General features: G+C 42.2%; 1 protein-coding gene across 1 annotated transcript in view; it reads right to left on the reverse strand.

Annotated features, from left to right (window-relative positions):
• The window catches only part of CR1 (complement C3b/C4b receptor 1 (Knops blood group)), a 134390-nt gene that overhangs the window by 27143 nt on the left and 79680 nt on the right, over positions 1-27567 (reverse strand). Inside the window, exons 26-36 of the mRNA XM_089518282.1 lie at positions 22307-22489; positions 21579-21707; positions 17952-18051; positions 14983-15071; positions 13102-13293; positions 12681-12863; positions 10288-10470; positions 5795-5977; positions 4982-5164; positions 4482-4673; positions 215-397 (exon numbers count right to left, since the gene is read on the reverse strand). Coding sequence (XP_089374408.1) covers positions 215-397; positions 4482-4673; positions 4982-5164; positions 5795-5977; positions 10288-10470; positions 12681-12863; positions 13102-13293; positions 14983-15071; positions 17952-18051; positions 21579-21707; positions 22307-22489 — 1800 coding nt within the window. The remainder of the gene's footprint in view (positions 1-214; positions 398-4481; positions 4674-4981; positions 5165-5794; positions 5978-10287; positions 10471-12680; positions 12864-13101; positions 13294-14982; positions 15072-17951; positions 18052-21578; positions 21708-22306; positions 22490-27567) is intronic.

The raw sequence follows: 27567 nt of genomic DNA on the forward strand, positions 1-27567 counted from the left end.
ATGTTTTATTTTGCCCATCTGTTTCACACCCTATGTTATAGTAATAAACTCTAAGGTCCTCAAGGAATGCATTTTTATTCTTATGTTCCCACCAAACACACCTGTGGGTGGCATTGAGAGAAAGGCCTCCTAGATCATGAGCAGGCTTAGACAGAAAGATCTGATATTTCAGATAGCTTGTATCTGAGCTGTATAGCTTGTTTTAGAAACATACCTGTACAGCGAGGGGTGGGGAAAGACCATATGCCAGAGTCTGTGCAATAAATAGTCGCATCGCCAGTAAGAGCGTAGCCAGGATTGCATGTGTATTCCACAAACATCCCATTGGTAAAGACTGTTGCTTCCTGCTTGTTGTGAGTTCCATTTTGGACATATGGAGGTTGCTGGCATTGGACCCCTGAAAGAAAAGGAGAAGAAGGAGTTAAGAAAAAATAAACAGCATTGCTGACCTCAGGAGATTTTATCAAAATGTGTCTAGTGCACTTATACATGTTTACTACGGTGTAACTGCCATTGACTGCCATACATGTTTACTGAAATGAAAGGCCCACTGCCTTCAAGTGTTATAAGGCTCAATGTCTCGATTATGTAAGTTTATTACACTTGATTTATTCAAGTTAGATGGCACCCTTTGGTTAACATATAAGAAATTGTATTCGTAGCTTTCTTCAGAAAAAGGAGACCAATGGAGTGGAGTGGTTTTAGTGTTGGACATGGAGCTGGGAGATTAAGGTTCAAGACCCCACTGAGCCATAAAACCCATTGAGCGACTTTTGGCCAGTCACACACACTCAGCCTATCTTTTATGGATAAAATGAGGATAAGGGGAGTGAGGAAGCAGTGATGAAGAACACCTCGAGCTCATCAGAGGAACATTGTATATAAATTGCAACTTACTAAATAATAAATAAATTTGTTGTTGTTCCATCCCTTCCAGCTGCAGAATGGGAACTACAATGCCCTGGAATCAGTGAAATCCATTCTTGGGATTCATACTGGTTCAGATCTAGATCTCAGGAAGTCCCAAATAAATGGAATCATCAAAGAATGAATTCTAACCAGTGTTGTGTTTTATGTTCTAACTCTGACACAGCTTGGTACAGGAGAGTCCCATGTACTATTAGAGTGACACTGAATTGTATGATTTCCTTTCAAGATGTATCCAACATCACATTCAAATGTAATCAACTCCATTGGTTCATCTACATCACTCAATCTTGCTATTCTCCCATTGTGAATTTCTGGAGTTATGCAGCCAGTTCCTTTAAATTAAAAGACAGAAACACAATTATACTCTGTTCTGTAGGTGAGCAGGATAAAAGGATGTGTTGCTGAATCATGTTTTCTTTTGTCTCAGTATGGTATAATCTCCCTTTCCATATTTGACAAGATGCCAGAGTCAGCAGGAAAAAACAAACTTTGTACACAGAACATGACAGCTAGGTTGTTTATTCGCGCTGTCTTGAGTTTCTTGAAACCAACTCCATCCTTGATCCCTTTCAGTCTGGTTTCCGCCCAAGGCATTCCACAGAGACAGCTCTCACTAAGATCTCGAATGACCTTTTACAGGCCAAGGCTAATGGCCTCTACTCTGTTCTCATCCTTCTCGATTTGTCTGCAGCCTTTGACACTGTTGATCACTGTCTTCTAGTGGATATACTTTCTGACCTTGGGTTCTCAGACTCTGTTCTCGACTGGTTTAGATCTTACTTGTCTGGCAGATCTTTTGCAGTAGTTGCAGGGGGTCAGACTTCTTCTCCTGTTCCCTTATCTGTTGGAGTTCCCCAGGGCTCTGTTCTGGATCCCCTTCTGTTTTCTCTCTACACACTGTCCTTAGAAAAACTCATTAGCTCCTTTGGCTTTTCCTACCATCTGTATGCCGATGACACCCAGCTGTATCTTTCCGCCCCTGACCTTTCTCCAATGCTTCAACAACAAGTCTCGTCTTGCCTCACAGCTGTCTCGCAGTGGATGCACCATCGGCGTTTGAAGCTCAACATGTCCAAGACGGAGCTTCTTGTCTTTCCTCCTAAGCCCACCCTTCAACACTCCTTTTCTGTCTCTGTCGACAACATTTCTATTCAACCAGTCCAGCAAGCCCGCAGTCTTGGTTTTATCTTTGACTCTTCTCTGTCGTGTATCCCTCAGATCGAGACCACAGCCAAGGCTTGTAGATTCTTTTTGTACAATATTGCCAAAATCCGACCATATCTCTCCGCCTCTACTGCCAAGATCCTGGTCCATGCCCTAGTGATCTCATGACTTGATTACTGTAACGTCCTCCTGGCTGGGCTTCCTCTTTCTCACCTCCGTCCTTTAATCTCTGTCCAGCATTCAGCTGCATGCATTATCACTTCCACCCACCGCTCTGACCACATCTCTCCTGTGTTGGCATCCCTTCACTGGCTCCCTCTCCCCTTCCACATTCAGTATAAGCTCCTGCTGTCGACATTTAAAGCCCTCCATGGACTGGCCCCTCCTTACTTATCAGACCTTCTTTCTCCTCACCTTCCCACCAGGGCCCTCCGTTCTGGTAGTCAAGGGCTCCTGTCTCAGCCCAGGATTTCCTCTGCCCCATCCCGGATTCGCCCCTTTTCACTTGCTGCCCCTCACTCCTGGAACCTTCTTCCCCCACAAGCAAGAGCCATCACTTCTTTAACTAGCTTCAAAACGGAGTTGAAAACCATCCTGTTCAGAGAAGCCTTCCCAGGCATTGCATAATTGTCGCTTACCATCTGATGTTCTTTTAGTGCCTGTTTATCAAACCATTTCCTGTATTGCTATGTATTGTATTTGTATTATCCTACTTGAGAGTATGTATTTTCCCTGGATGAAGATTAACCTTCCATTTTGAAGCCAAGCCCTCCCTCCAGTCCATCTGCCTTGGTCCAGGCCTCGGAGGTAGAGAGGAACTGCTGGACCTCTTACCCTCTCCCTCCACCACTCCCTTCTCCTTCTGTGTCATGTCTTTTTAGATTGTAAGCCCGAGGGCAGGGAACCGTCTAACTAAAAAGATTGCATGTACAGTGCTGTGTAAATTTACAGCGCTTCATAAATAAAGGTTAATAATAATAATAATAATAGGACACAGTAATCACACAGAATCATAGAATCATAGAGTTGGAAGAGACCACAAGGACCATCCAGTCCAACCCATCACAATCTTCTCCTCCTTCTATTGCATTATTTATTTATATCCTGCCCTAGCACATGTGACAGTTTGATATCTGAGCAGAGGAGGGTAACCCAGGCCATCATTTCAAGATAAGGTGCTTCCCCTAATCCTATCACAGGCTACCCCTACTGATGTGTTAGCAGGGTTCTTACAGTGATTCCCAAACTTTGATCCTCCATTTATTTTGGACTACATCTCACAGGATTCCCAGATATTGGCTATGGTGACTGGAGCTTCTGGGACGTGAAGACTAAAATACCTGGAGAATCAAAGTCTGTGAATCTCTGAGCATGTAGAAAGGGGAGGGGAAGAGAGGCAAGGAGTATCATTCTAGCACTGGAGGGAAGAGGGATTCAAGGATGGGTGGAGAAAGATGGGGAAGGAAATATTTTCCCACTTGTTTTAAAATAAAAATAATAATAATAATTTTTTATTTATATATCCTGCTTCTCCCTTCGGATTGTAAGTTAGGTTGTATCTACACTGCAGAATTAATGCTGTTTGATACCATTTTAACTGCCATGGCTCAGTGCTATGGGGTTCTGGGATTTGTAGTTTTGGGAAATATTTTGGCTTCTTTGTCAGAGAGCTCTGGTGCTACAACAGACTATAGACCCCAAGATTCCATAGGGTGGAGCTATGACAGTAAAAGCAGCATCAAACTGCATTAATTCTGTAGTGTGGCAGCATCCTCAGAGAAGAACTCAAGAGTAAATATGGTTCCCTTTGATTTGAATCTTAGTTTAGGGGGGAAAAGTTTCAGATACATCACTAATATAGACTCATGCCAGCAACCACTGTATTCAGGGAAGAGGATTCAAGTAATTGCTGGATATACTTGCGGTGATAAACTTTTGATCACAGATGACAGGGTTTTTTTTTAACATCACAAGTATGGAATTTTTAGTATTTTAGTATTACAATTTTTAGATTGTAAGCCTGAGGGCAGGGAACCGTCTAATTTAAAAGATTGTATGTACAGCGCTGTGTAAATTTACAGCGCTTTATAAATAAAGGTTAATAATAATAATAATAATAATAATAATAATAATAATAATAATAATAATAGAAGGGATTCTGTATTATGGCAATCTATACCCAACTCAGCTACATTTTCTGTTTATCCACTAAGTGTAAAGTGAACTATTTTAATTAACAATCTTACATCCTAAAAAATATCTAAAATTTGGCTATTCTTGGTGCTGGCAGTGTGACTCTCATGTAACTCTTCACATCACTGGCACTGCATACCACATGCTATTACTACAGTCTTTCAACTAAGAAAATTAAATGCACCCTCACATACGTTGTCTGCCTTTACATTGTGGGACAGGTTGATCCCACATTCCAGAAGACAGGCAGTGTATTGTTGTTGGTCCACTAAGAAAGTAGCCTGGATCACAGTGGTACGTTACTGAGGAGCCATATGGAAAATCTTTCAAAACTCCAGTCTCTTTGTCATATTTCCCATTGGCAATCTCTGGAGGTATAAGGCACCCTATGGAGAAAATAAATAAACATCAAATCACTATCAGAAAATTGGGACAGAATCTAGCTCTAAACCTGTAAGAGCCACAAAATTCAGGATGCAGGTGAAAATGGTTTCAACTTATCAGACACACACAAATACGTCAAAGTTGTCTTTAAGAGTGATAAGGTGATGAAGACTTCAATTTATTCGGCACTATTTTTTTTAAAGTCAAGTTGTCTTTAAGATACACAAAACTGATAAGGTTATAAACTTAAAAACAGTCCTGACATTTCTGGGACAATAGCTGTAAAAAAAGAAAGAAAAGATAAAAGAACCTTTGCATTTGGGAGGTTCAGTCCAGTTCACAGAATTTGAGCCTTGTAAATGACAAGTAACCACATGTTCTCCTATGAGGTTATAGCCTGCATCACAAGTGTATATTACACTCTTCCCATAGGTGAAGTCTTTTCCAATATACTTTCCATACACAATTCTTGGGGGTACTGAACAATGCATAACTGCAAAAGAGTAAAGCAAAATGATAACAGGGAATTAGCACAGAATGGATTCCACACTTTATATAAGGATAAACAAGAAAAGAAAATACTTTTACACTGGGGTGAAGGTTTTTGAAGTTCTATAGTGACTGGAAACCTTCCTAGTTAGCAAGTAGCCAGGTGACAGGTATAATTTATGTATCTTCTAACAGTAAAACTCACTAAACCTAAACCACGGCTATTGTGATCACCATTGGCAATAGATGGAGGAGGAAGGCACTGAGATGCTAAGGGCAAAACTGGATGAGTGTCATGCTTCACTCAGAACAAGTTTCTTAGAGGATCATGAGCATAATATTAATCTTTCAGCTCTTGCTACAAATACTATTGTTACACAGATTCATCTTCTATTAAATGCTAGCACTCAGACAGCACAAACCAAAACACAGTGCTTCCTTCAGTGTTTAAATATAGGCTAGAACCCTCCTACCTGCCATTAAAGCTAAATGGAGCCTCCAAGTTCAGAAGTACTCTATCTGATCCAGGTACAGAGAATTTCTTTTATGGCAGTCAAAAGTTCTCAGAGGCTTGTGGGCATGCTTTGTGCACCATGGGGGGGGGGGGAGCCACTAAGGCCCATACAAAGTGTACCTTCACAGTGAGGAGCAGGAGGATTCCATCTGCCAGAATCTGTGCAATAAATAACTTCCTCTCCAATGAGAATGTAGCCAGGCTCACATGTGTATCTCACAGATATTCCACTGGTAAATGATGCTACTTCCAAGTTGGTATAACTTCCATTTTGGATATTTGGGGGAGGCAGACACTGAACTTCTGAAATGATGGGAAAGTACTCTTGATCTTCAATGAGGCATTATGTTTGTCTACATATATTCATAGAGACCCAAAATAGCTAGGCCAAAAGAAGCAGCTTCTGGCCACTTCAGGGGCATAATGTTCAGATGATACAAGCCCCCAAAGCAGCCAGAAGCTGCTCCGAAGCTGTGTTGAGGTGGCAGCAGCTGGACTTTTCAGAAGTGGATTATATCTGCTCCTGTTGGAGGAGAAGATATATTTGGGACCACAGCCATAATCCTTAAACGAACAGTGTCGGAAAATACAGGGTTGTCAAGTGGATAGTCTGTTAGTCCTAAAATGTGAAAGATCTCAGGAAAGTTCTATCCCTTTTCATTTTTATTCATATATCTGAAACCTATCATGTAAATTAACCAGCATCCCTCCCGGATCACAAAGGTATGGAATCCTGCTAAACATCATACCTCTGACACAGACAGGTACAGGAGATTCCCATGTGTTGCCAGATTTGCACTCAATTGTTTGGTTGCCTTTTAGGATGTAGCCATCAGAGGGAGCCATCAGGCAGACCCAGCAACATCGGGGACTGCCTGAAGGAAGAGGCCCCTCCCTCCTCAACTGTCATCTCGGCCTCAGAGGGAGCCATCAGGCAGACCCAGCAACATCGGGGACTGCCTGAAGGAAGAGGCCCCTCCCTCCTCAACTGTCATCTCGGCCTCAGAGGGAGCCATCAGGCAGACCCAGCAACATCGGGGACTGCCTGAAGGAAGAGGCCCCTCCCTCCTCAACTGTCATCTCGGCCTCAGAGGGAGCCATCAGGCAGACCAGCAACATCTTGGACTGTCTGAAGGAAGAGGCCCCTCCCTCCTCAACTGTCATCTCGGCCTCAGAGGGAGCCATCAGGCAGACCAGCAACATATTGGACTGCCTGAAGGAAGAGGCCCCTCCCTCCTCAACTGTCATCTCGGCCTCAGAGGGAGCCATCAGGCAGACCAGCAACATCAGGGACTGCCTGAAGGAAGAGGCCCCTCCCTCCTCAACTGTCATCTCGGCCTCAGAGGGAGCCATCAGGCAGACCCAGCAACATCAGGGACAGCCTGAAGGAAGAGGCCCCTCCCTCCTCAACTGTCATCTCGGCCTCAGAGGGAGCCATCAGGCAGACCAGCAACATCTTGGACTGCCTGAAGGAAGAGGCCCCTCCCTCCTCAACTGTCATCTCGGCCTCAGAGGGAGCCATCAGGCAGACCAGCAACATCTTGGACTGCCTGAAGGAAGAGGCCCCTCCCTCCTCAACTGTCATCTCGGCCTCAGAGGGAGCCATCAGGCAGACCCAGCAACATCAGGGACTGCCTGAAGGAAGAGGCCCCTCCCTCCTCAACTGTCATCTCGGCCTCAGAGGGAGCCAGCAGGCAGACCAGCAACATCTTGGACTGCCTGAAGGATGAGACTTCTCCCTCCTTTAACTGTATTTTTATTGTATTAACGATTTTACTGTACACTGCTATGATCATCGTGGAATAGCGGTCTATAAATAAAACATATTATTATTATTATTAGCCAGGATCACATTCAAATGTAATTGTTCCTGTAGGTTTGACTAGCACTTGAAATATTGTTATTCTTCCATTCTGAATTTCTGGAATTATACATCCAATGGCTGTAAAGGAAAAAAAATAAAGTCATTACTAGATTTCATTGCATGTGATATAGGAAAGGGATGTGCTCACACTGAGCCAGAATGTAAGAAAACTATAAATGTAGATGATAATTTGACCTGATAAAAACTGAATAAAATAAATCATAATAATACATATCTAAAACAAGAGATAAGGATAATTACTGGTGATGGGGACAGCAAACAGAATATTTTTGGCCTAGTAACACCACTGACAAATCCTAGCATCAAAACTGTATAAAAATACATCACAATTTGGGGAAAAGCAGAAAGAGAAGGAGTCTCTACAGTATGGATGCAAAATGAGTAGAAGATTCTGAAGATGGGGAGGAATTTCACAGCAGCAGGAGTTGGAATATATACTCCACAAAATGGTGGCATAATGGGGATGCAAATTCTCAGTGATACAGTCTGCTAAACTTCACTCTCTTAGAAATCCCCAAATTGTAGTTATCCTAAAATATTTTCTAATTTAAAAAAGCATACAAAGTACACCATCATATAGATTCCTATGTGCCTACGCTACTCTCATCTAGTACTGGAACTGATGAAAACTTGGTGTCAGAACTTACTACTTATTTGCCCAAACATATTCCCAGTGTTGAGAGACAGCATGGTGTAGTAGTTCAACTCTAGAGACTTGTGTTCAATTGCCTGCTCAGCCATGGAAACCCACTGGGTGATCTTAGGCGTGTCTCGCACCCTTAGCCCCAGAAAACCCCATGATAGGTTCATCTTAGAATGGTCATAAGTCAGAAACAACTTGAAGGAGCATAACAACAACAATTTCCAGTGTTAAAGCAAGTATTTTGCTTGTTCTATTAATTTTACACTTTGTTTCTATTATGTTTTATGTCTTCATTGCATTATATTGTCATTTTTTTAAAAAAAATGTTTCTTGTATACATCCCTGATTTCCTAGGATGAGGAGCAGATTAAGAATATTTTTTAAAATAATAATGTAGTGGATTGAGTGTTGGACTACAATTCTGGAGACCAGGGTTTGATTCCCAGCTTGGCCATGAAACCCACTGGAAAACCTCTTCTGGACAAATCTTGCCAAGAAAACCCCATGATAGGTTTGTCATAGTGTTACTGTAAATCGGAAACAACTTGAAGGCATACGACAGCAACATGAATCTACAAAACTGATGGCCCTTTACCCTGAACACCTGTGGTACAACATGATCCTTGCTGCGTTCTAAAAATGTACTGAAACCAATTATGATTATTATGCTTTATTTATATAGTGCTGTAGATTTGCACTTATTAGATCTGCACTTATTATATTTGGCTGGTGCAAATAGAGGATAGCTTGGTTTCAGTACCTTTATGAAGCATTTATTAAAATTGGTGAATCTATTCATATTCTGGAAAGAAGGAACTTGAGGTATAAAATGCAAATGCAGGAGGAAGCACAACTGACAAATTTTCCCATATGTTCATGTTTATTCTGAAGATTCATGTTCCATTGTCATGACCATGAAGAAAAGACTTTTTCAACAGTCTCAAGTGCTTCAGCTGGAAGATCTTAAATTAACAGTCAAGACCAGTACAAATCATGCAAAGCACAATCATACCTCAGTTAACAAAGTCTCTGACAAAGTCATTTTTTGTTGTATTCTAATCTGTTGCTGTTTGCCACCTTATTCAATAAGGAGGAGAGGGTAAGAATTTTTCTTCTACCTCCTCATTCTCCTCCTGTTTCCATCCTATCCCCCTTTTTACCTTCTCATCCTTTTACTAGCTGGACATTTTTAAGCACCATTGGCACTGGGAGAATAGTGAAGGGCGGGCTAACGAAATACAGACTTTCAGTGCCAGGTTGCAGCAACTCATCTGCAGCAAACAATATGATAAATCTTGAATTAGGAAAGCGTAGGATTTGTTCTAACTGATGCTATGCATGCTTGCTTACAACAGACAAGGCAAATGAAAGCTGCTTCCAGAATCCCATACAGAGTATGTATGAACACCAAAACTAGAAAAAAATGGGGAAGCAGATAAAACTACCTTAGCAGCTGCCCTCAACATATTAATAAACATGGACCTGTTACAGACTGCCAAAATAAAGCTGCTTCGGGTCTCTTTGGAGGTATGCTGTTTAAATGATGCATGCATCTTAAGAATCCGGAAGCTGCACCAAAGCTGCACTCCAGTGCTTAGGACTGGAGTGTGACTTTGGCGCGACCTCCGGACCCATGCATCATTTAAATAGCATACCTCCAAAGAGACCCGAAGCAGCTTTATTTTGGCAGTCTGTAACAGGCCATAGATCTGTAAACCTGGTCACCAAAATGGAAATAATAAAAAGGGGAGGCTGATAAACAAGAAAAAGAAAATCCCTTGCTGGATTTTGGAAGAAACTTTCTAGTGGTTTCTAGATAGTTCCAAATGTTTTTGTTTACTTTGCTTTTGCTAATGTGAATCAGTTATTTCATTTCACATGTACATACTATTAGTTTTGAATAAAAAGTTTGCCAAAACTTCTTTTTTGGCGTAGGAAACTATCCCTGTTCTTTCTGTGTTATTTCCGTCTCTGCCACCAAATATTCTGTTAAAGAAGTAATGCTCAGGAACACATCAATTTCATTAACTGAGGTATACCTGTAATAATATTTATGGCTACTGCTCAAAAATACAAATATTATACCTTCACAATGAGGCAGAGGCAGGCTCCAGGCTCCAGAAGCTGTGCAAGAAATAGATGCCTTTCCAACAAGTGAATAGCCAGGATCACAAGAATAGGTTACCGACATTTCAGAAGTAAACATTTTCCCAGCCATTCCATTGTGCTTTCCGTTGGCAATGTCTGGAGGCAAGGGGCAATGTGATACTAAAAGAAATAAAATTAAATAGAGAGAATATACAACATATCCACACACAACTGGCACACTTAACTGAAAGATCCAGTTAAGTGAAAAATTTGATTAACATTTATTTATTACATTTTTATCCTGCAAGGTTTAAAGGCAACATACATGGTCTCCTCCTCTCATCACATCCTTATATATGCAGACTGAGAGACAGTTAATTTACTCAAAGATCATTCAGTGAGCCCCATAACTGACTAGAGATTTGAACTCAGGTAGGATTGCCATAACCCAGTTGCAACCGGGTTTTTCCCGGTTTTGGCTGCACCTGCCCGGTCACGGCACGGGTGCAGCCAAAAACCGGGAAAAGCCCGTTTGCAGCGGGGTTGCTGAGCAACCCTGGGGCCTCGCTGCCCTCCTCCTCCTCCCCCGCGCATGGTCGCGCGGAGGAAAAGGAGGGCAGCGAGGCCTGAGGCGGAGGAGGCTGCAGGGAGGCGGCGCCTCTTGGGCGCAGCCGCGCCAACCTCCCCGCCTCCCTGCAGCCTCCTCCCTCCTTCCTGGCCTCCGCGGGGGCCAAGAAGGAGGCGAAGCCCCGGCCATCGCCGCCGGCCTCCTCCCTCCTTCCTGGCCTCCGCGGGGGCCAAGAAGGAGGCGAGGCCGGGGCGATCGCCGCCGGCCTCCTCCCCTCCTTCCTGGTCCCTGCGGGGGCCAAGAAGGAGGCGAGGCCGGGGCGATCGCCGCCGGCCTCCTCCCCTCCTTCCTGGTCCCTGCGGGGGCCAAGAAGGAGGCGAGGCCGGGGCGATCGCCACCGGCCTCCTCCCCTCCTTCCTGGTCCCTGCGGGGGCCAAGAAGGAGGCGAGGCCGGGGCGATCGCCGCCGGCCTCCTCCCTTCCTTCCTGGTCCCTGCGGGGGCCAAGAAGGAGGCGAGGCCGGGGCGATCGCCGCCGGCCTCCTCCCCTCCTTCCTGGTCCCTGAGGGTCCCAGGAACGAGGCGAGGCCCCGATCCTGGCCTCCGATCGCGGCGGGGCCCAGGCGGGGAGGGAAAGCCTCCTTAAGTGGAGGCTTTCCCTTGCCGCTTGGCCTCCGCTCCCCGCCGCGATCACGGTAAAATGTAGGACAGAATTTTCAAATGTAGGACACACTTTTTGTGTGTCCTACATTTGAAAATTTTGTCCTACATTTTTCCCGGTTTCGAGGTCCGGCACTATGGCAACCCTAAACTCAGGTCTCACATACATAAGTCCCACCAAAGACTGGTTTTCTTCAAGGACTACAACAATACTATTTTTCTACAGACAAGCTTGATTTCCCCCCCTGCAACTAAAAATAGTAAAATTCCTTGCATGTTGAAGCAACAATTGTTCCCATATTTTCCTCTGCAAAATGCCATGTGCTATTTGTTCATCAAGGTAACAAATATGATTTATGACATTCCAACGTGTAGCCTGCATGGCATTCTGTATTTTACAAGGATGTTAAGCTGCTGTGTGTACACTTCAAATCACTGGGAACCGATTTCAGTGACTTCTGAACTGTAGCTGTAGGAAATATGTTTTGGTTCAAAGTATTGAATATTTTAGCAGGAATGGAAGCAAGGGGTGATACTTTTACTTATTACTCCAACTTTCTCTTGGGACAGAATGCAAGGAGGCTCATTGACATATATGGGGTCTCTGATATATTTTTAAGCCTGCTGTTTTATTTGTTTGGCTTTGTTTAAAAGCCTTTATATCAGCCAAACAGAAAATATCAAAATGCTTGCCTCCACAGCAAATAGTGAAGGTGTATACAAATGAAGAATGGAATTAGAAGGCACAGAAGAAGTTGAATTAAAAGTGAATCATAATATTAACTTTCCTACCTTAAAATACACTACTGTCATTGATCTCATTTATGTGTCCAATTTACAGGATTACTGTAGATGCAAATTATACACACACACACACACACACACACACACACACACACACACACATATATATATATATATATATAGAGAGAGAGAGAGGAGGTTTGTCTCTTTAAACATATATCCTATAAAATGAAAGCTTTGCCATGTCTTTCAAATGAACTTCCTTCAAAGTAATCATTTAATACACAGTGGAAGATAGGTTTGTTGATTTCAAATGAGTTCCATGAGCCAAGATTTGTTATCAGCTAAAAGGACTCTGCTTATTTGTTGGTGGGGAAATGTTCAGATATAAAACTATGAAAAGTGTATATTCATACTTGCCCTGTTCACAGCGAGGGAGGGGAGGATCCCATGTTCCATCCACTTGGCAATAGATTTCTCGTGAGCCAGCTAATCTGTGGCCAGCATTGCAACACAATGTTATTCTTTGGTTATATGTATAGGTGACAGAGTAACCAGTTTCTACTTTTCCATTCTCTATTTGTGGAGATGGACAGCTAACCACTAAAAAGACAAGTATAAAGGAAAGAAGGAAAGATGAAACGTAGTGTATTTTCTCTCTGTGTATCTGTGCATTTATCTGGCAGTATTACTGGCAGATGTATTAGGTATTGACAGTTTTGAAATATATGGTGCTTCTTTTGGAAAATAACAGGAAATAAATGTCACCTTTCCTCAGGTTATCACTCTCCTGAGTTAACACAAAACTCACTTTTCTAGAGAAGAGCAAAGAAAAACATACCTCCACAATATGCACGACCACTCCACACTCCATTTGACCCATCCTTAGTAATACAGAAGATAGAGGCATTTCCAATGAGGGGATGGCCTTTGTCACAAGTGTATGTTATAGCTGTCCCATAGAAGAAGTTGTCCAAATATCTGCCACTGTGACTTCCATGGGGAATATCTGGTGGTGGCAAACATGAAATACCTAAAGAGAGTGAAAAAGCAGGTGTACTTTAAAATGAGTATTTGGGTTGTTTCTGCTTCTTTCAGCAAAGGGAATCAGTAATAGGCTGGATAAGGGCAAACAAGTTGAAACTTAATCCAGACAACACAGAGGTGCTCCTGGTCAGTTGGAAGGCAGATCAGGAAATCTGGATCCAACTTGTGTTAGTTGGGGTCACACTCCCCTTGGATTCAGCTTTGAACCTGGAGGCTCAGGTCTCTGCAATGGCCAGGAGTGCTGTTGCACATTTAAAATTTGTGTGCCAACTGTGCCCATTCCTTGAGATGCTGGATCTGGCCACAGTGGTACATGCCTTGGCTACATCTCATTTGGACTACTGCAATGCACTTTGCTTGGGGCTGCCTTTGAAGAGTGTTCAGAAACTTCAGCTGGTCCAAAGAGCTGCAGCCAGGCTGCTAACAGGGGCAGGTTACAGATATCATACAACACCCCTGTTGAAACAGCTCCACTGGCTGCCAATTTGTTTTCGGGCACAATTCAAAGTGCTGGTGATGACCTTTAAAGCTCTATATGGCTCAGATCCAGGATATTTGGCAGACCATATCTCCCTCTATGAGTTGGCCAGGGCTCTGAGATCCTCAGGGAAGTCCCTTCTCTCCATCTCACCACCATCACAAGCACGGTTGGTGCCTTTTCTGCATCTGCCCCTAGACTCTGGAACTCCCTTCCCAGGGAGACCAGACTGGCCCCTTCCCTGATGGCCCTCTGTCGATAGGTGAAAACGTCCCTTTTCAAACAGGCATTCAAAACAGAATACTTTTAAAGAATGCCCTCGGATGCTATATCATTTCAATGTATTTTAGACATGTTAATCTTCTTTTTTTATTTTAATGTACTAGTTTAATATTATTTTAATGTATTATTTTTGTATCATTTTAATTGTATTGTTTTTAATGTTATAAGCCACCCTGAGTTCCAGTCCTGGGAGAAGGGCAGGAAATAAATAAATAAATAAATAAATAAATAAATAGATAGCACTTTTGAGACTTAGGTCCAACACACACTGCAGAAATCATCCAGATTGAGACTGTTTTAAATGCCCTGGCTCAGTGCTAGGGAATCATGGGAATTGTAGTTTCTTATGGCACCAGAGCTCTCTGACAGAAAAGGCTAAATGTCTCACAAAACTATGGTTCCTAGAATTTCCTAGTATCAAGACATCACATAAAGCATACAATGTTAGAAGAGCATCATGCCTTCCAGTCATTCAGTTCATTCTTATGCATTTTGTGGAAGTCATGACACCATTTAGACAAAAGGCATCCAGTACCCACAAATTATTTCATTCAAAATATTTTAGTCTATACTAAAACGTACTTGTTCCAATTCAGATACGTTTAAAATAATCTAGCAAAAGCATCCAGTACCCAATCCCCTTTAATTAAACAATCTGTACATCACTGTAATCTTCTGCAAATCTCAGTAATGACTTGTACAAGACAACTTAATAGTGGATTACATCACATTTTTTATGTCACAGATTAATTGTCACCTTGCCTTGAGATTCTGACTAGAACTTGTATATTTCTCATTTCTCATCTTTCCTGTATTCCTCATGCCATGTTTCTGAAGCATTGAAATTAACACTGGCTAAAGAGATATACACAGATAAAATTTACATCCACAACTTTTAAGGTGTTCTTTACTTACTCTGACAAAGGGCAATACTGCCAGTCCATGCTACTTTTCGGTCAGATACCACCAAACACTGTCTGGAAGATTCACCAACTAGTGTGTATCTGTGCAAAGTCAGAAGCAATTATGGACTTACAACTAAAAGATGCTTTGAATCAAATGTATGGTTTGTTTACTATGCACAGCAAACAATGAAACCACATTGAGGGAACCATCACAAGTATATCCCTTGCAACCCTTCGAAATTGCTGACACTTCTAATGATGCCATGTCCTGTGATCCAACTGACCGAGTGACCCAGCTAGCTGATACCTTTCAGGCAAGTTATCCAGGCCTCTTTCTCAGTCATGCAAAATGGTTTAATGCACAGTGTAAAGAAAGACAAACCCTCAGTTCCATCATGGAGTTTATCACACAGGAGGGAAGTGCCCAAATCCCATGGATAAATGGGGGTTAAACGGGATTGTTTTCGGACGACATCCCCTGATGTCACCATTATCCAAAACTTAACCCATGAATTAAAGGGCGGGATATTTCCGGATTTAATCCCTGTTTATTCATGGGATTTGGGCGCTTTGCCCCCCATGTGATAAACTCCTATGTTTTTACCTAAGAGAAGACCTCTCTAGGAATCTCTAGGTCCTTCAGTGCAACTCTGTGGTCAACATCTGCCAGACATTGACAACAGAATTGTGCTGTAGTGGCTACAAATGCCTAGTGGAGTTTTCTCTAGGTTCTTCAGTGTGACTTTTGGTTAAAGTTGACCATAGGGTTGTGCTGGAGGACCTAGATACTGCAAGAGAGAACATATTAATAAAATCTGTGAATAATCAAATCCGCCAAAGTCAAAGCCGCAAATGTGGAGGGACGAGTTTATATTAAGACAGAATAATCTTCATACACAGACCACTGAAATGAGTAAGTAGCCTAACTCTACAAGTTCATAAGAAAGTGTAACCTTGTCCATACATCCTTGAAGGAAGTCCCACTAAATAAGGGGTGGGAAAAGTGCAGTCAGTACATGTAGTTTTTGAGGGCCCCAGGGCCCCTGTGAGTAAAAAAATTGAGGTATGGGAATCAATTTTGCCATGTTTTTGGGGAAGGGGCTAAACTATTTTAGGGCCAGGGAAGACCTTTTTCTGTCAAAAAGTGAACTAGAAGTTTATTTATATTTTATTTATTTCAAAGATTTCTATCCTGCCTTTCTCCCACAGCGAGATTCAAGGTGGGTTTCTGGAGGGGTGCAGCCCTCAAAGATCTTGTGAGGAACTAATGTGCCTCCCTAATTGCCAACAAGTGTACTAAATTCTGTGTGATTACCTTCTGAGAAAGTGTACAAATTCGAAGTACTGTATAAAACTGCTTCCATTCAGCCACTCCTCCAAGGAAAGTATTTGGCTCCCCAACTGATGCTATCAATGTCCCAATTTGAAAAAGAAACAGTCCAAATTCATCCTCTGTCATGCCACTTTTTCAGCTGATTTTAAAATGTCCAGTCTATCTTGCTTCCTCTCATCTTCAAAAGGATCGTCTCAGATTTAATTTTGAACCCTGGGGAAACAAAGATTATCACACCGCCTTTCCATCCAGCCTCTGTGTGGGCTGAAACTTTTGAATTTTTTTAAGAACAGGTGTTACCACATACCTCCATGTCCATCCAGAGGCATCACATATCCGATCTTGTCCATCCTGTAGCTGATTTGTACTTCTCTAGTATTTCACAAAGAATGTCTTTGCAAAGAATGGGAGAAGTACAGATCAGGTATGGGATGGCCAAGATCAGGTACACAATACATCTGGATGGGCATGGAGGTGTGTGGTAATACCCATTTTTAAAAAAATCAGAAGTTTCGCCAGTTCTGAGGCTGGGCTGAAAGGCGATGAGATAATTTCTTAACTTTTGGTAAGATGATTTGTTGCTTTCACATATCAACACTAATTGACCACTGTAAAGATCTGAAAGACCTGCATCACATCACACAGCCCTATGAAAATTTAGGGTAAGGAACATGATTTGCATCTTTCTGGATCATATTACATTCCATCCCAGTCCAGCATTTATTATCACTCTTATACTGCATGCAAATTTGTTTCAAGTGTTTCTTTTTTTCAAATCTCCCACTTCCTTCCTCCTTTTCATGCTTTAAGAGACTAACATGGCTACTTCTTTGAAAACTACCATTCTGATGTTTGTTGGCCATGACCCAGTTTGCATCTCTGAAATGTTAGAGCAGTGATGGCGAACCTTTTAGAGACCGAGTGCCCAAACTGCAACCCAAAACCCACTTATTTATGGCAAAGTGCCACGTACCTCTGGCTTTCTAGTAATGAACACTGGTGAACGCAATGGCACGAGTGCCCACCAAAAGAGCTCTGAGTGCCCTCTCTGGCATGTGTGCCATAGGTTCACCACCACTGTGTTAGAGGGTATGCACTATGAATCTGATGTTTGAAAATGTTGCCCCTTTAGGGATTTTTAAAAAGTGTTTGCATACCCAAACAGATGTCTTATCCAAGCCTCACATCTCCCACAACATGCGGACATTATTACCCAATGCCATGGGTCACCTAAATTTGCAAACAAAAAGGGGTTCAAATACATCTCAAGAGAAGTCAGACCTGCCTTCCTCAATCTGGCACCCTCCAAATTTTTTGGTCCTCTGCTCCCAAACTGTGGCTGTTGGAAGACTGAATTACATGGAGAAACCAAACAAGTTTTTCTTTCATAACAAATTAAATTGGGGGTGATGGTGGTTGCCAGATGATTTTTGCTTAAGCAGAAATCACATTAATGAAAGAGCAATATACTAAAAAATGGTAACCTCATTTCAGTCACACCACACACACCCCTCTCACAGAACCTTGGAGTGGGGCACCCCACCTTCATAACTCAAAATGCTACCACCTTTAGAGGTCATGGTAGGTTATTTTGCTATAGTTTTGTCATCCAGGCCTCAATGGCCTTTCCTTCCTTACAGGCTTACCCTTCTTCACAGCTGTAATTTATGGCAGAACCAAAGAGAAAATCTCCTGACACAAGGAGTCTCCCATTTTCAGGTTCTCCAGGATTTCCACATGACTTTCCTTGAAGAAAATAAGACAAATGACATTTTTCCTTTTTATTACAAGTTCCCTAAAGTAAATACATTTAAAAGTTTCTGTTTCTCATTCATTGTCCATTACCAAGACAGACTTTTACAGTTTAAATAACCACTTATATGGAAATCCCTAAGGGCCTAAATACCCTAAAAGCACCAGATCCCATCTGATCTTGGAAGGTAAGGAGGGTCTGCCCTAGTTAGTACTTGGATAGCGAATCACCAACAAATATCAGGTGCTGTAGGCTATATTTCAGAGGAAGGAACTGGCAAAAACAACTCTTAGGTCTTCCTTGCCTAGGAAAACTCTATGAAATTCACAGGGTCAACATAAGTTGACAGGTGGCTTGAGGGCACATACATAGTTGAAATCCCTGAGATAATTAGAGACTGGGGGGGGGGGTAAGAATTATGTCTTGAAGTACCATGCTTTTCTTTCTCTCTCCCCCCATAACTTGTTGAAACTTTTTAAGAGACTCACTTTTACAGAATTCCTGGACTTCTGACCACTCTTGATTTTGAAGGCAGGTAAGAGAGGCTTTCAGTCCAGGGTGTTTAAAATAGCCTGGATGACAGATATATTTCACCGTGGTGCCAACAGGAAAGGAATTATTATTTTTATACTCAGCTGTAACCTCTGCAAAGGCAAGCCTTAATGCTGGGCCACAGCTGCCTCCTGACAACAAACAACAAAGAGGAAAAAAAGAGATTAATGAGGAACTCTGGAATCAATTTTCCAAATAGTTTATTCACTTTTCAACAACAACAATAGTAATAATAATAATAATTCTACTCATTTACATCCCATCTTTCTCCCAGTAACGTGACTCAAAGTGACTAACAACACTTTAAAACAATACAGATTAAAATACTACAAGAATTAAATGAAAGTATAAAATATACAATTGAACAATCATATATTAAAATAATTTAAAAATACTGAACATTAAAAACAATAAAAATAAAAACTACATACAACCCCTTGAAAAAACCTTCAAAACCATCAACACGCAGCATTAAGAGCCCTCAACAGTTTGTAAAGGCTTGGCAGCACAAAAATGTTTTAACCAACCACAAGAAGGAGAGCAAGGATGAGGCCAGTCTGGGAGCAGCCACTGAGAAGATGATAATGATAATAATAATAATAATAATAATAATAATAATAATAAATTTTTATTTGTATTTCCTGCCTCTCCCTTCAGATCGAGACGGAATTACATCAGTTATAATAACAATACAAGTTACAGTTATTCAATAAAATCACAACAGTTATTACATTATTACTAAAATACCGACTTGCCACCTGTTTACCATTCTGTTTTCATCGAGAGTAGGGGTCATTCTGGGATTAGTCATAGGAGATCAGGTGGGTAGGCCCGCTGAAAGAGATCCGTCTTAAGTGCTTTCTTAAAAGCATCTAAGATGGTAATAAGACGGATTTCTTCCAGCAGGTTGTTCCATAAATTGGGGGCCGCGGCAGTGAATGCCTTATGGGAAGTTGTTATTAGCCTTGTTTTTGAGTACTCTAATAAATTCTTCCCTGATGTTCTGAGAGTGCAGGGCGGATTGTGTAGGGAGAGGCGTTCTCTTAAGTAACTTGGGCCCAAGCCATGTAGGGCTTTAAAGGTAATAACCAACCCTTTGTACTGCGCTCGGAAGCTAATAGGCAGCCAGTGTAAAGATCTTAATACCGGTGTAATATGGTCTGATCTAGGTGTTCCTGTAATCAATCTGGCTGCTGCATTTTGAATTAATTGAAGCTTCTGAACTAGGTACAAAGGTAGCCTCATGTAGAGCGCATTACAGAAATCTAAACGAGAGTTTACCAGTGCATGTACCACTGTTTCAAGGTCCTTCTGGGCCAGGTAGGTCCCATCTCCCTTGTTCCCACCAAATGAGCCTGAGGAGGTGGTAGGAGAAAGAGAAGGGCTTCCTTCAAATAGCCTGGGCACAAATTCAGTATCTTCTAGAAGACACTATACAGTATAGCTCTACAGGGGCAAAAGAAAGGGCTGCCCTTGAGCCAATCAGTACATGTTTCCCTTCTTTAAAACCAGAGCTGATCTTGCTACTCCTGAATAATTCAATCCCTTTGGATTGACTAGAATATCAAACAGAGTGGGCAAAGGACAACAATGCAGTGGGATGGACTGAAGCAGGACTGGGAAGAGTGAGAGCATATTTTCTCCTTTTCCTCTGTATAAATGTAGGGAGAGTCACAAGCTTATAAATTGTATACAAAGTGTGTAGAGATCCATACAGTAGCTCAATCGCATCCAAGCAAGACAGGAGAGGAATTGATTGATTGATTGATTGATTGATTGACCAATATGATATCCAAGAATGAGATTTAAGGTGGCTTACAGTCATTTAAAGGGAGCAGCATGGTGTAATGGTTTAAGCATTGGACTAAGACTCTGGAGACGAGGGTTTGAAGCCCAGCTTGGCCACAGAAACCCACTGGGTGATCTTGGGCAGGTCACATGCTCTTAGCCTCAATGGATGGCAATGGCAAACCCCCTCTGAAGAAACTTGCCAAGAAAACCCCATGATAGTGCTAATTAGCTTACTTGCTGTTCACCGCTAATTAGCTAATTAGCTTACTTGCTGTTCACCGCTATGATCTTTGGAATAGCGGTATATAAATAAAATAAATTATTAATTATTAAATTATAGGTTTACCTAGGGTCACCATAAGTCAGAAACAACTTGAAGGCACACAACAACAACAACAACAAGCCATTTAAAAACACAATACAACTAAAAATAATTAATACAAAAGTTTAAACACAACAAAACCTAAGTTCTAGTTTAAAAATACATGTTAAAACAGAAGATACATTTAAAAATAATAAAACGGAGAAACTCTTGCTTGCTGATTGGGTTTGGATGCATTCCTCAAAACAGAATAGGAATATGGTCTGTGCAGTACTTGATCTAAATGATTTGCCTTTGCCAATATATATACTTCCATTAATAATTATTTTATTGCAAATACATTCCAAACGTTTGTGTGGACTAGTAGGCATTGGTCTCTGGGCTGGCACCAGTCCATAGACAACCATTTTTAGTAGCACTGCATAACACAGGATGTCTTTTAAAACAGACGACCGAACCCTGATATGTGATGAAGCCACTGTTAAATATAAATGTTATACTATACAATCTTTCCTCTGAAGCAAAATGGTACAGCAGTCAGAACTGAAAAATATATCTGGTTTTTATTTGGAAATCATACATATTAGCATTATAGTTTGGAAAAAACAATAACATATATGTGCTACATTAAAAAGAAAAAATGTTAAATGAATACATAAAAATTATTTCTCGTTCTCTTCCTTTTTGTCTTTTCTCTTCTGAAGACATGTCTGGTACTCTTGAAATACACATCTCTCAAGGCGCTGCATGCGCTCCTCCAATGACCACACTAAGCAAAAAGATGAAGTTCATATTTAAGCCTTTTCAGTTAAGAAACTCAAGGTTTCAAATTCAGGATCCATTTTAGGTACCTACCTGAATTTTCATAGTTGACTTTCAGGCTATGGACACTTGCTAGCAGCTCATTTGTCAGTATGGGAGGGGAAGCTGACACAGGCCTCTCTGTGGTCAGTAACTGCTCTCTGAAAGTGCTCACCATCTCCTCTGCAGGACATGAATGATACAGATAAATAGCTTGGCTGTGCCATTGGAAGGAGTACAGCAGTTAAGAGTATGTTGCAGTAGATCTTCCTGTACCTGGTTCTCCTGATGACTCTGGCTCTAAGGGGCCATTCAGACTACCTTTTACCCCGGATCAGAAACAGAATTAACCACGGGAAGTTCATATTCGCCCCAAATCTCCCACAAGCGAATCTGAGGCTTTCATACCCGTTCCAGGGCAAATGCAGAGTAATTTTGAAAGCAGAGTAAAAGCTGTATGTTTTGAAAAATTATCCCATGTCTTTTTCACCCAAAATGGCAGGACTGAAAATTTAGAGCAGCTTTTGATGATGCATTATTGTAAACTGTTACCATACTATAATTTGATGGAGAATGTTTCCAGGTAGTACTGAAGTTTAAAAACATGGTAGAACACCAATATGAAATAAACTGAACTACCACACTGGAATAAATTACTGTTTTTGCTTTTGTCATGCATAGTTTTGCATTCATCTGCCCCCAGTAAGATGCAACACTGATTCTCCGCTTAGCAGTTTGTATGTCCAGAATGAACATAGGTAATTTTTGGTCAAGAAATTTACCTTTGCAATGAGGGGCAGGGGAAGACCATGTGCCAGACATTGTGCAATAAATAGTTGCCTCTCCAATAAGAAAATAGCCAGGATGGCATGTGTAAGTCACAGACATTTCACTGGTAAATGCGTCACCTTCCTGATTGTTGTAAGCCCCATTTTGGATATCTGGGGGTGGCTGGCACTGCACCTCTGAAATAAGAAGGAAAAATAGATTACAATATGCTCATACAGTTAACAAACACTGCTCTGATAATAGTTCAGTACAGGGTGCATTAAACAGAGGATTTTACATGGAGCAGAATCTGTATGACTTTGTGATAAAACACCAGAGTTTCTTGGTACAGGCTGTCTTTCTACTGCTAAAGACGCAAACCTGTCCATTGTTGAAACTGAATTTTCAAACATGGAAGGGGACTGTCATGCAATAAAGTAATCCAGGTTGCTTTGTTTAGACCTGGGTTGACTGTTCACATTTGTAGGTGAGTTAGACCTTTTCCTCCTTTTCCTCATAATTACTGAACAAAAATCAACAACAATGTTCTTTTCACAAAGAGTCTGCTATTCTTTCTGGCTTTTCTTCCTGAACGAAGATTCAGGAAGGACTCATCCTGCACTTTCTACAAGCACGCTGATGACTAAAAAGTGCTCGTTGGCCGTGGCTAGCCAACCAGGTAGATGGGATGAGATTTCTTTAGGCCACCTTTTCTAGGCCCCTCTCCATATGGAGCAAGCAGTGCTCTCCTTTAAAAAGGCTGTTTGGTCATTCAGGATGCTGCTGAACAAGACTGTCATCCCTTGGGTCAGTCTCAAGTGACCAAAGTCCTGAACTGCCTGCATGCAGGGTTGGGTCTGTGGTTTCCAGTGCATCTTTACATCTGCCGTTTCATCCCTCGTATATCGCTACAGGGCTTTTTCGGAGATTGGATGTATGCTTCGAGCCTGTGCAATGGATTTTTCTGGTGGAGCGCAGCGTGCACAGAACTGGCATCACCTTTTAAACCAGAGGTTCATCTGCTGAGGCCTTGACAAGCATGGATGGTGGCAGCGAGGTCCTCGGGTCATAGGTTTGATTAGAGTTTCCTTCTCTTAGATGGTTGACCTTATAGGGTTAGGCGAGCACCATCTGCCCCGCTTTGGGATTAGAGTTTTCCTTCTCCTAGGATGGTTGCCATAAGGATAGAGAGCCCATCCTGCCCTTTGGCGCTCTTGGTCAGACCCTTTGGTTGTGATCTGTCTGGCATGGGAAGCCCTACCAGTGGCTATTATACCACCACCAGCATAGCTCACAATTTCATTAGGGTATGCATGCCTCTCCCCCACGACAAGAGGGCATCAATGGAGAGGTATTCACAGGATGAGCAAAGACATAACACTGAGTGGCAGCAACACACTTTACGAACACACACTCCTTGTTGCCAGTAGTGCAAACTAAGCAGTCAGCTATTAAGCAAACATCTCTGAGTAATTAAGAGTTACAAATAAACAATAAAAATTAAAACTATAAACTGTTAGCAAATTAATCAAGCTCCAACCATGTACTTTGGTATCCATTGTCAGCAAAAGTGGGATTTTCTTTCCCTCTCCTTTTGCTGCAGCTCTCCTTGGAATCTGTTCCAAAAGGTTTCAGAGTCCTATACCACAGGTTTTGTGGATGCACAAGGAGCTACAAGAAACAGGGAGATCTCTGATTCTGGTGAAAGAAGTGGTATCTTGCAAAAATAAGCCACTGGATTCTGGACACATACATTAAAATATGAAGTGTGCATTCTGTTAAATGTTCCTGATAAAGTGATGTAAACCAATAAATATACCTGTTGGGATATAGCAACTTCGCATGCGGACACCTTCCAAGAATGTAAATGTATGTCTATGGTAGCACCCTTCCTCATTTCCTGTTTATTAAGAGCCCACCTCACCTTTTGTCCCTGAGAGAATCGCCATTCCCTCTCTCCTTTGTTCTTGTCCAGAAAACCATGCCTTCCCTTGCATGCTGAGGGAAACTTTCTTAAGAAGCTTGTAGTCTACTTTTCTACCCCAAAGATTATCACACTAGGGGCTCATTCCCACTGGAGGAATAACCTGTGTCCTGATTCAGCTCTGCCCCTCTAAACAAATCAATTCCAAAAGGCCCCTCCTTCCCACTATGAAAAGGGGGCCTGTTTGGAATCAATTCTTCCGTTGGCACACTTGTGGTTCCCATTGGGGAAGACAGAGCAGTCCTTCAGCCAGTCCCCCAACCCCTTCAGAAGGTCCCGACCAGACCTTCTTTTGCTCTCTTCTTTCCCAATGTGCCTTCTACTCATCTAGCTCCCAGAAACTCTAGGGCAGTGATGGTGAACCTTTTACAGACCGAGTGCCCAAACTGCAACCCAGACCCCACTTATTTATTGCAAAGTGCCACATCCCTCTGGCTTTCTAGTAAGAAACTCTGGCATACTCGCTGCTAGGGTGACAGCATGCGTGCCCACAGAGAGGGCTCTGAGTGCCACCTCTGGCATGCATGCCACAGGTTCGCCATCACTGCTCTAGGGTCTGTGGGGCCTCAAGTGCTGCTGTCGGGCCTCCACGTTTCCACCAGGGCTAGCGGGGCTTCCAGTGCTGTTGCCGGGCCTCTGCTGCCTCTCTGGGGCTGGTGGCGCTTGCAGGGCTTCTGGTGCAGCGCTGGGCAAATAACAACAGCACGGCAGCAACGCCGGAAGCCCCACCAGCACTGGAGAAGTGGCGGAGGCCTGGAAGCAGTGCCAAAAGCCCCGGCAGCAGCCCCGGTGGAAATCGTGGAAGCACGGAAAGAAAGAGGGAAAGGAAAGGTTAGGAAGGAAGGGAGCCAGGAGGAGGAGAGGGGTGAGAAGGAGGATGGGGGATTCTTTTTTTTTTAAGCAAAACTAATCTCAGAATCGGTAGAATGGCCTAGCAGCTATTCACCTTTACAAGTAGCTGCTTTGCAATTAGTTTTAATTTTTTAAAGGGCCCAAAATGGTGGCTGTGTGTGTGTATGTGTGTGTGTGTGTGTGTGTGTGTGTGTGACATCTCTGGGGATGGATGACACACACCCCTCTGGCATTTTCCCCTCCCCTCTGAAAGAATCAATCCCGATCTGGCGTTCCCACTTTATTGGACATGGGTTGGGATCAATTCTTAGCAGAAGAACTGCTAAAAAACGGCTACCAAAATACCCCTGGCTTTTGGCATTTGCTCCACTTTTTCCTCACAGGAATCGATCAAATGAGGATCAGAATCGATTTTCATTGGGAACTAGGGTCATATAGCTTGAATCAGAATTCAAAGCTTTTGGTAGTGGGAATGACTCCTAGGGCTTGCCATCTGTCACTCATCCCTGGATCGTTGGGGAAGCATGTGCATATGAATGCCTGGCACACTTCCTCAGCATCATGGAATTGTCAGCTCCCTCTAGTGTCATGGAATCATTCAAGGAGAGTGAATTTCCTCTTAACGCAAAGTTTCTGCTTACTAGATAATTCAGAACAGAACAAGGGCTCTCTAGCTATCTAGCTCAGCAGACACTAGAGAAAGAGCCCATGTCCTGATCTGAATTATCTAGTAAGCAGAATGATAGTAGCTAAACTGAACAACTGCGCTAGCCTTGAGGGCACATGAAAGGAATTCACCTTCTGTTTTGATTCAGTTTCTTGCCATAAGCTGAATGTTACAACTTTACATATAAACAGCTGAAATATAAAAGTTTCTGATTTTGACTTCCGCAAAAAAGTGTTTCAGAACACTTCTGTTTTCCTTCATCGTCATACGCTTGTAGCCTTTTAATAGAGTAAAATGTACACTTTTTCTTCCCTTTTTGGTGATGACCACAATGAGAGCTATCTGGTTTCCCTTGTTTTCCTTTGATATTCCTTTCTTCCTTTATCTCCTTCTTCTCTTTCTTTTCATTGCTTACCACTCCTTATTTCCTCTTTTTCTTCTTCTCAATTTTCTCTTTACTTCCTTTTTCCAATCCTATTTTTTATCCTTCCTTCCTCTTCCCTCTTTGCTTCTGTCCTCTTTCACCTACAGTCAAGTACTGTATATATTCATCTATAAGTCAAGAAATTTATGTCCAAAAATTGACCCAAAATCCCAGGTCAACTTATTTATGGGTAAGTATGGTACTGTGCTAGCAGCTCTTTCAGATTTCTCCATGCAGTCAGCAGAGCAATTTATTTCTCTCTTGCGCCAAGCAGAAAGAATCCTAGGTGACTGATTGCTTTTAAACAAACAGAGTCCCTCTCCTGCCCACTGTCTGGGGAGTGAAGGATGAAATTAAAGCTGAAACACTGAAGTAAAAACCCTCGATTAGAGTCTCTCTTGCCGCACACACATATACACACCCTGGAGGAGCCTCCAAGTTTTACCCTTGAGTTATCCTTAGGTCATGGCAAAATCCATAATTTTGGCCCCCAAACCTACCCTTACACATGGTCAACCTATAGTTGAATATATACTGTAGGTTTCTCTTTCCTGCCTGCCACCAAAACAACTATAATAAGAGAGAGGGGGAAGATATTTATAGGTACACAAAGTTAACACTGTGTAGGTCTATTCCAAAGTAATTTCCACTAAATTCATTGTGACCTATTTCCAGGTATATGTGCATAAGTGAGGAAGGGGAACTCTGCCAGGGCACACACAGATGAACACAGGTAGGATCGAAGTGATAAATGTTCCTGCGAGTGCAAGAAGATGGGAAATCTTTCACTCAAGCTTGAATAAACCTATAGCTCTCTAAGGCCCCATTCCCACTGGGCATATAAAGTGACGTATATCACTGCGAGTCTGGATCAGATCAAGTTTCCAAGTCATATTTGAATCAGGTCCATCATTCATTACAAAAGGGAGCAAACAGACTTGGTTTTTCTTGACCCATGTTCTCGTTCCTATTGATAATTCTCCATTTTATTATGATGCGGCCTTTTTTGTTCCCCATTCCCATTGCCTTTCTGGAACTGTTTTTTTAAAGCTGTCAAACAAGTGCTTAAGCGATTAGATGTCACAGTGACGTCTAATCCACCCTTCTTCTTCTTATCCCCCCTTCTTCTTCAAACCACCCCAATATGCAGCAGCCAGCCACCCCTTTTCTGTTTCAAAAAAGGAAACAAGGCTGGATGCAGGAGCCACATTCAGGGTTTTGGTTTCTCTCTCTCTCTCTCTCTTTCTCCTTTCTGCTCACAAAAAGTTTTCACCAGCCTCCCTTTCTCCATATCCCTTCTCCTCTTTCTTTTCTTTTCCTCTCCCTCTACAAAAATCCCAGTTTAACT

Source organism: Sceloporus occidentalis, unplaced genomic scaffold (assembly GCF_023333645.1).
Source record: "Sceloporus occidentalis isolate IW3139 unplaced genomic scaffold, rSceOcc1.0.p SCAF_3, whole genome shotgun sequence".
Taxonomy (NCBI): domain Eukaryota; kingdom Metazoa; phylum Chordata; class Lepidosauria; order Squamata; family Phrynosomatidae; genus Sceloporus; species Sceloporus occidentalis.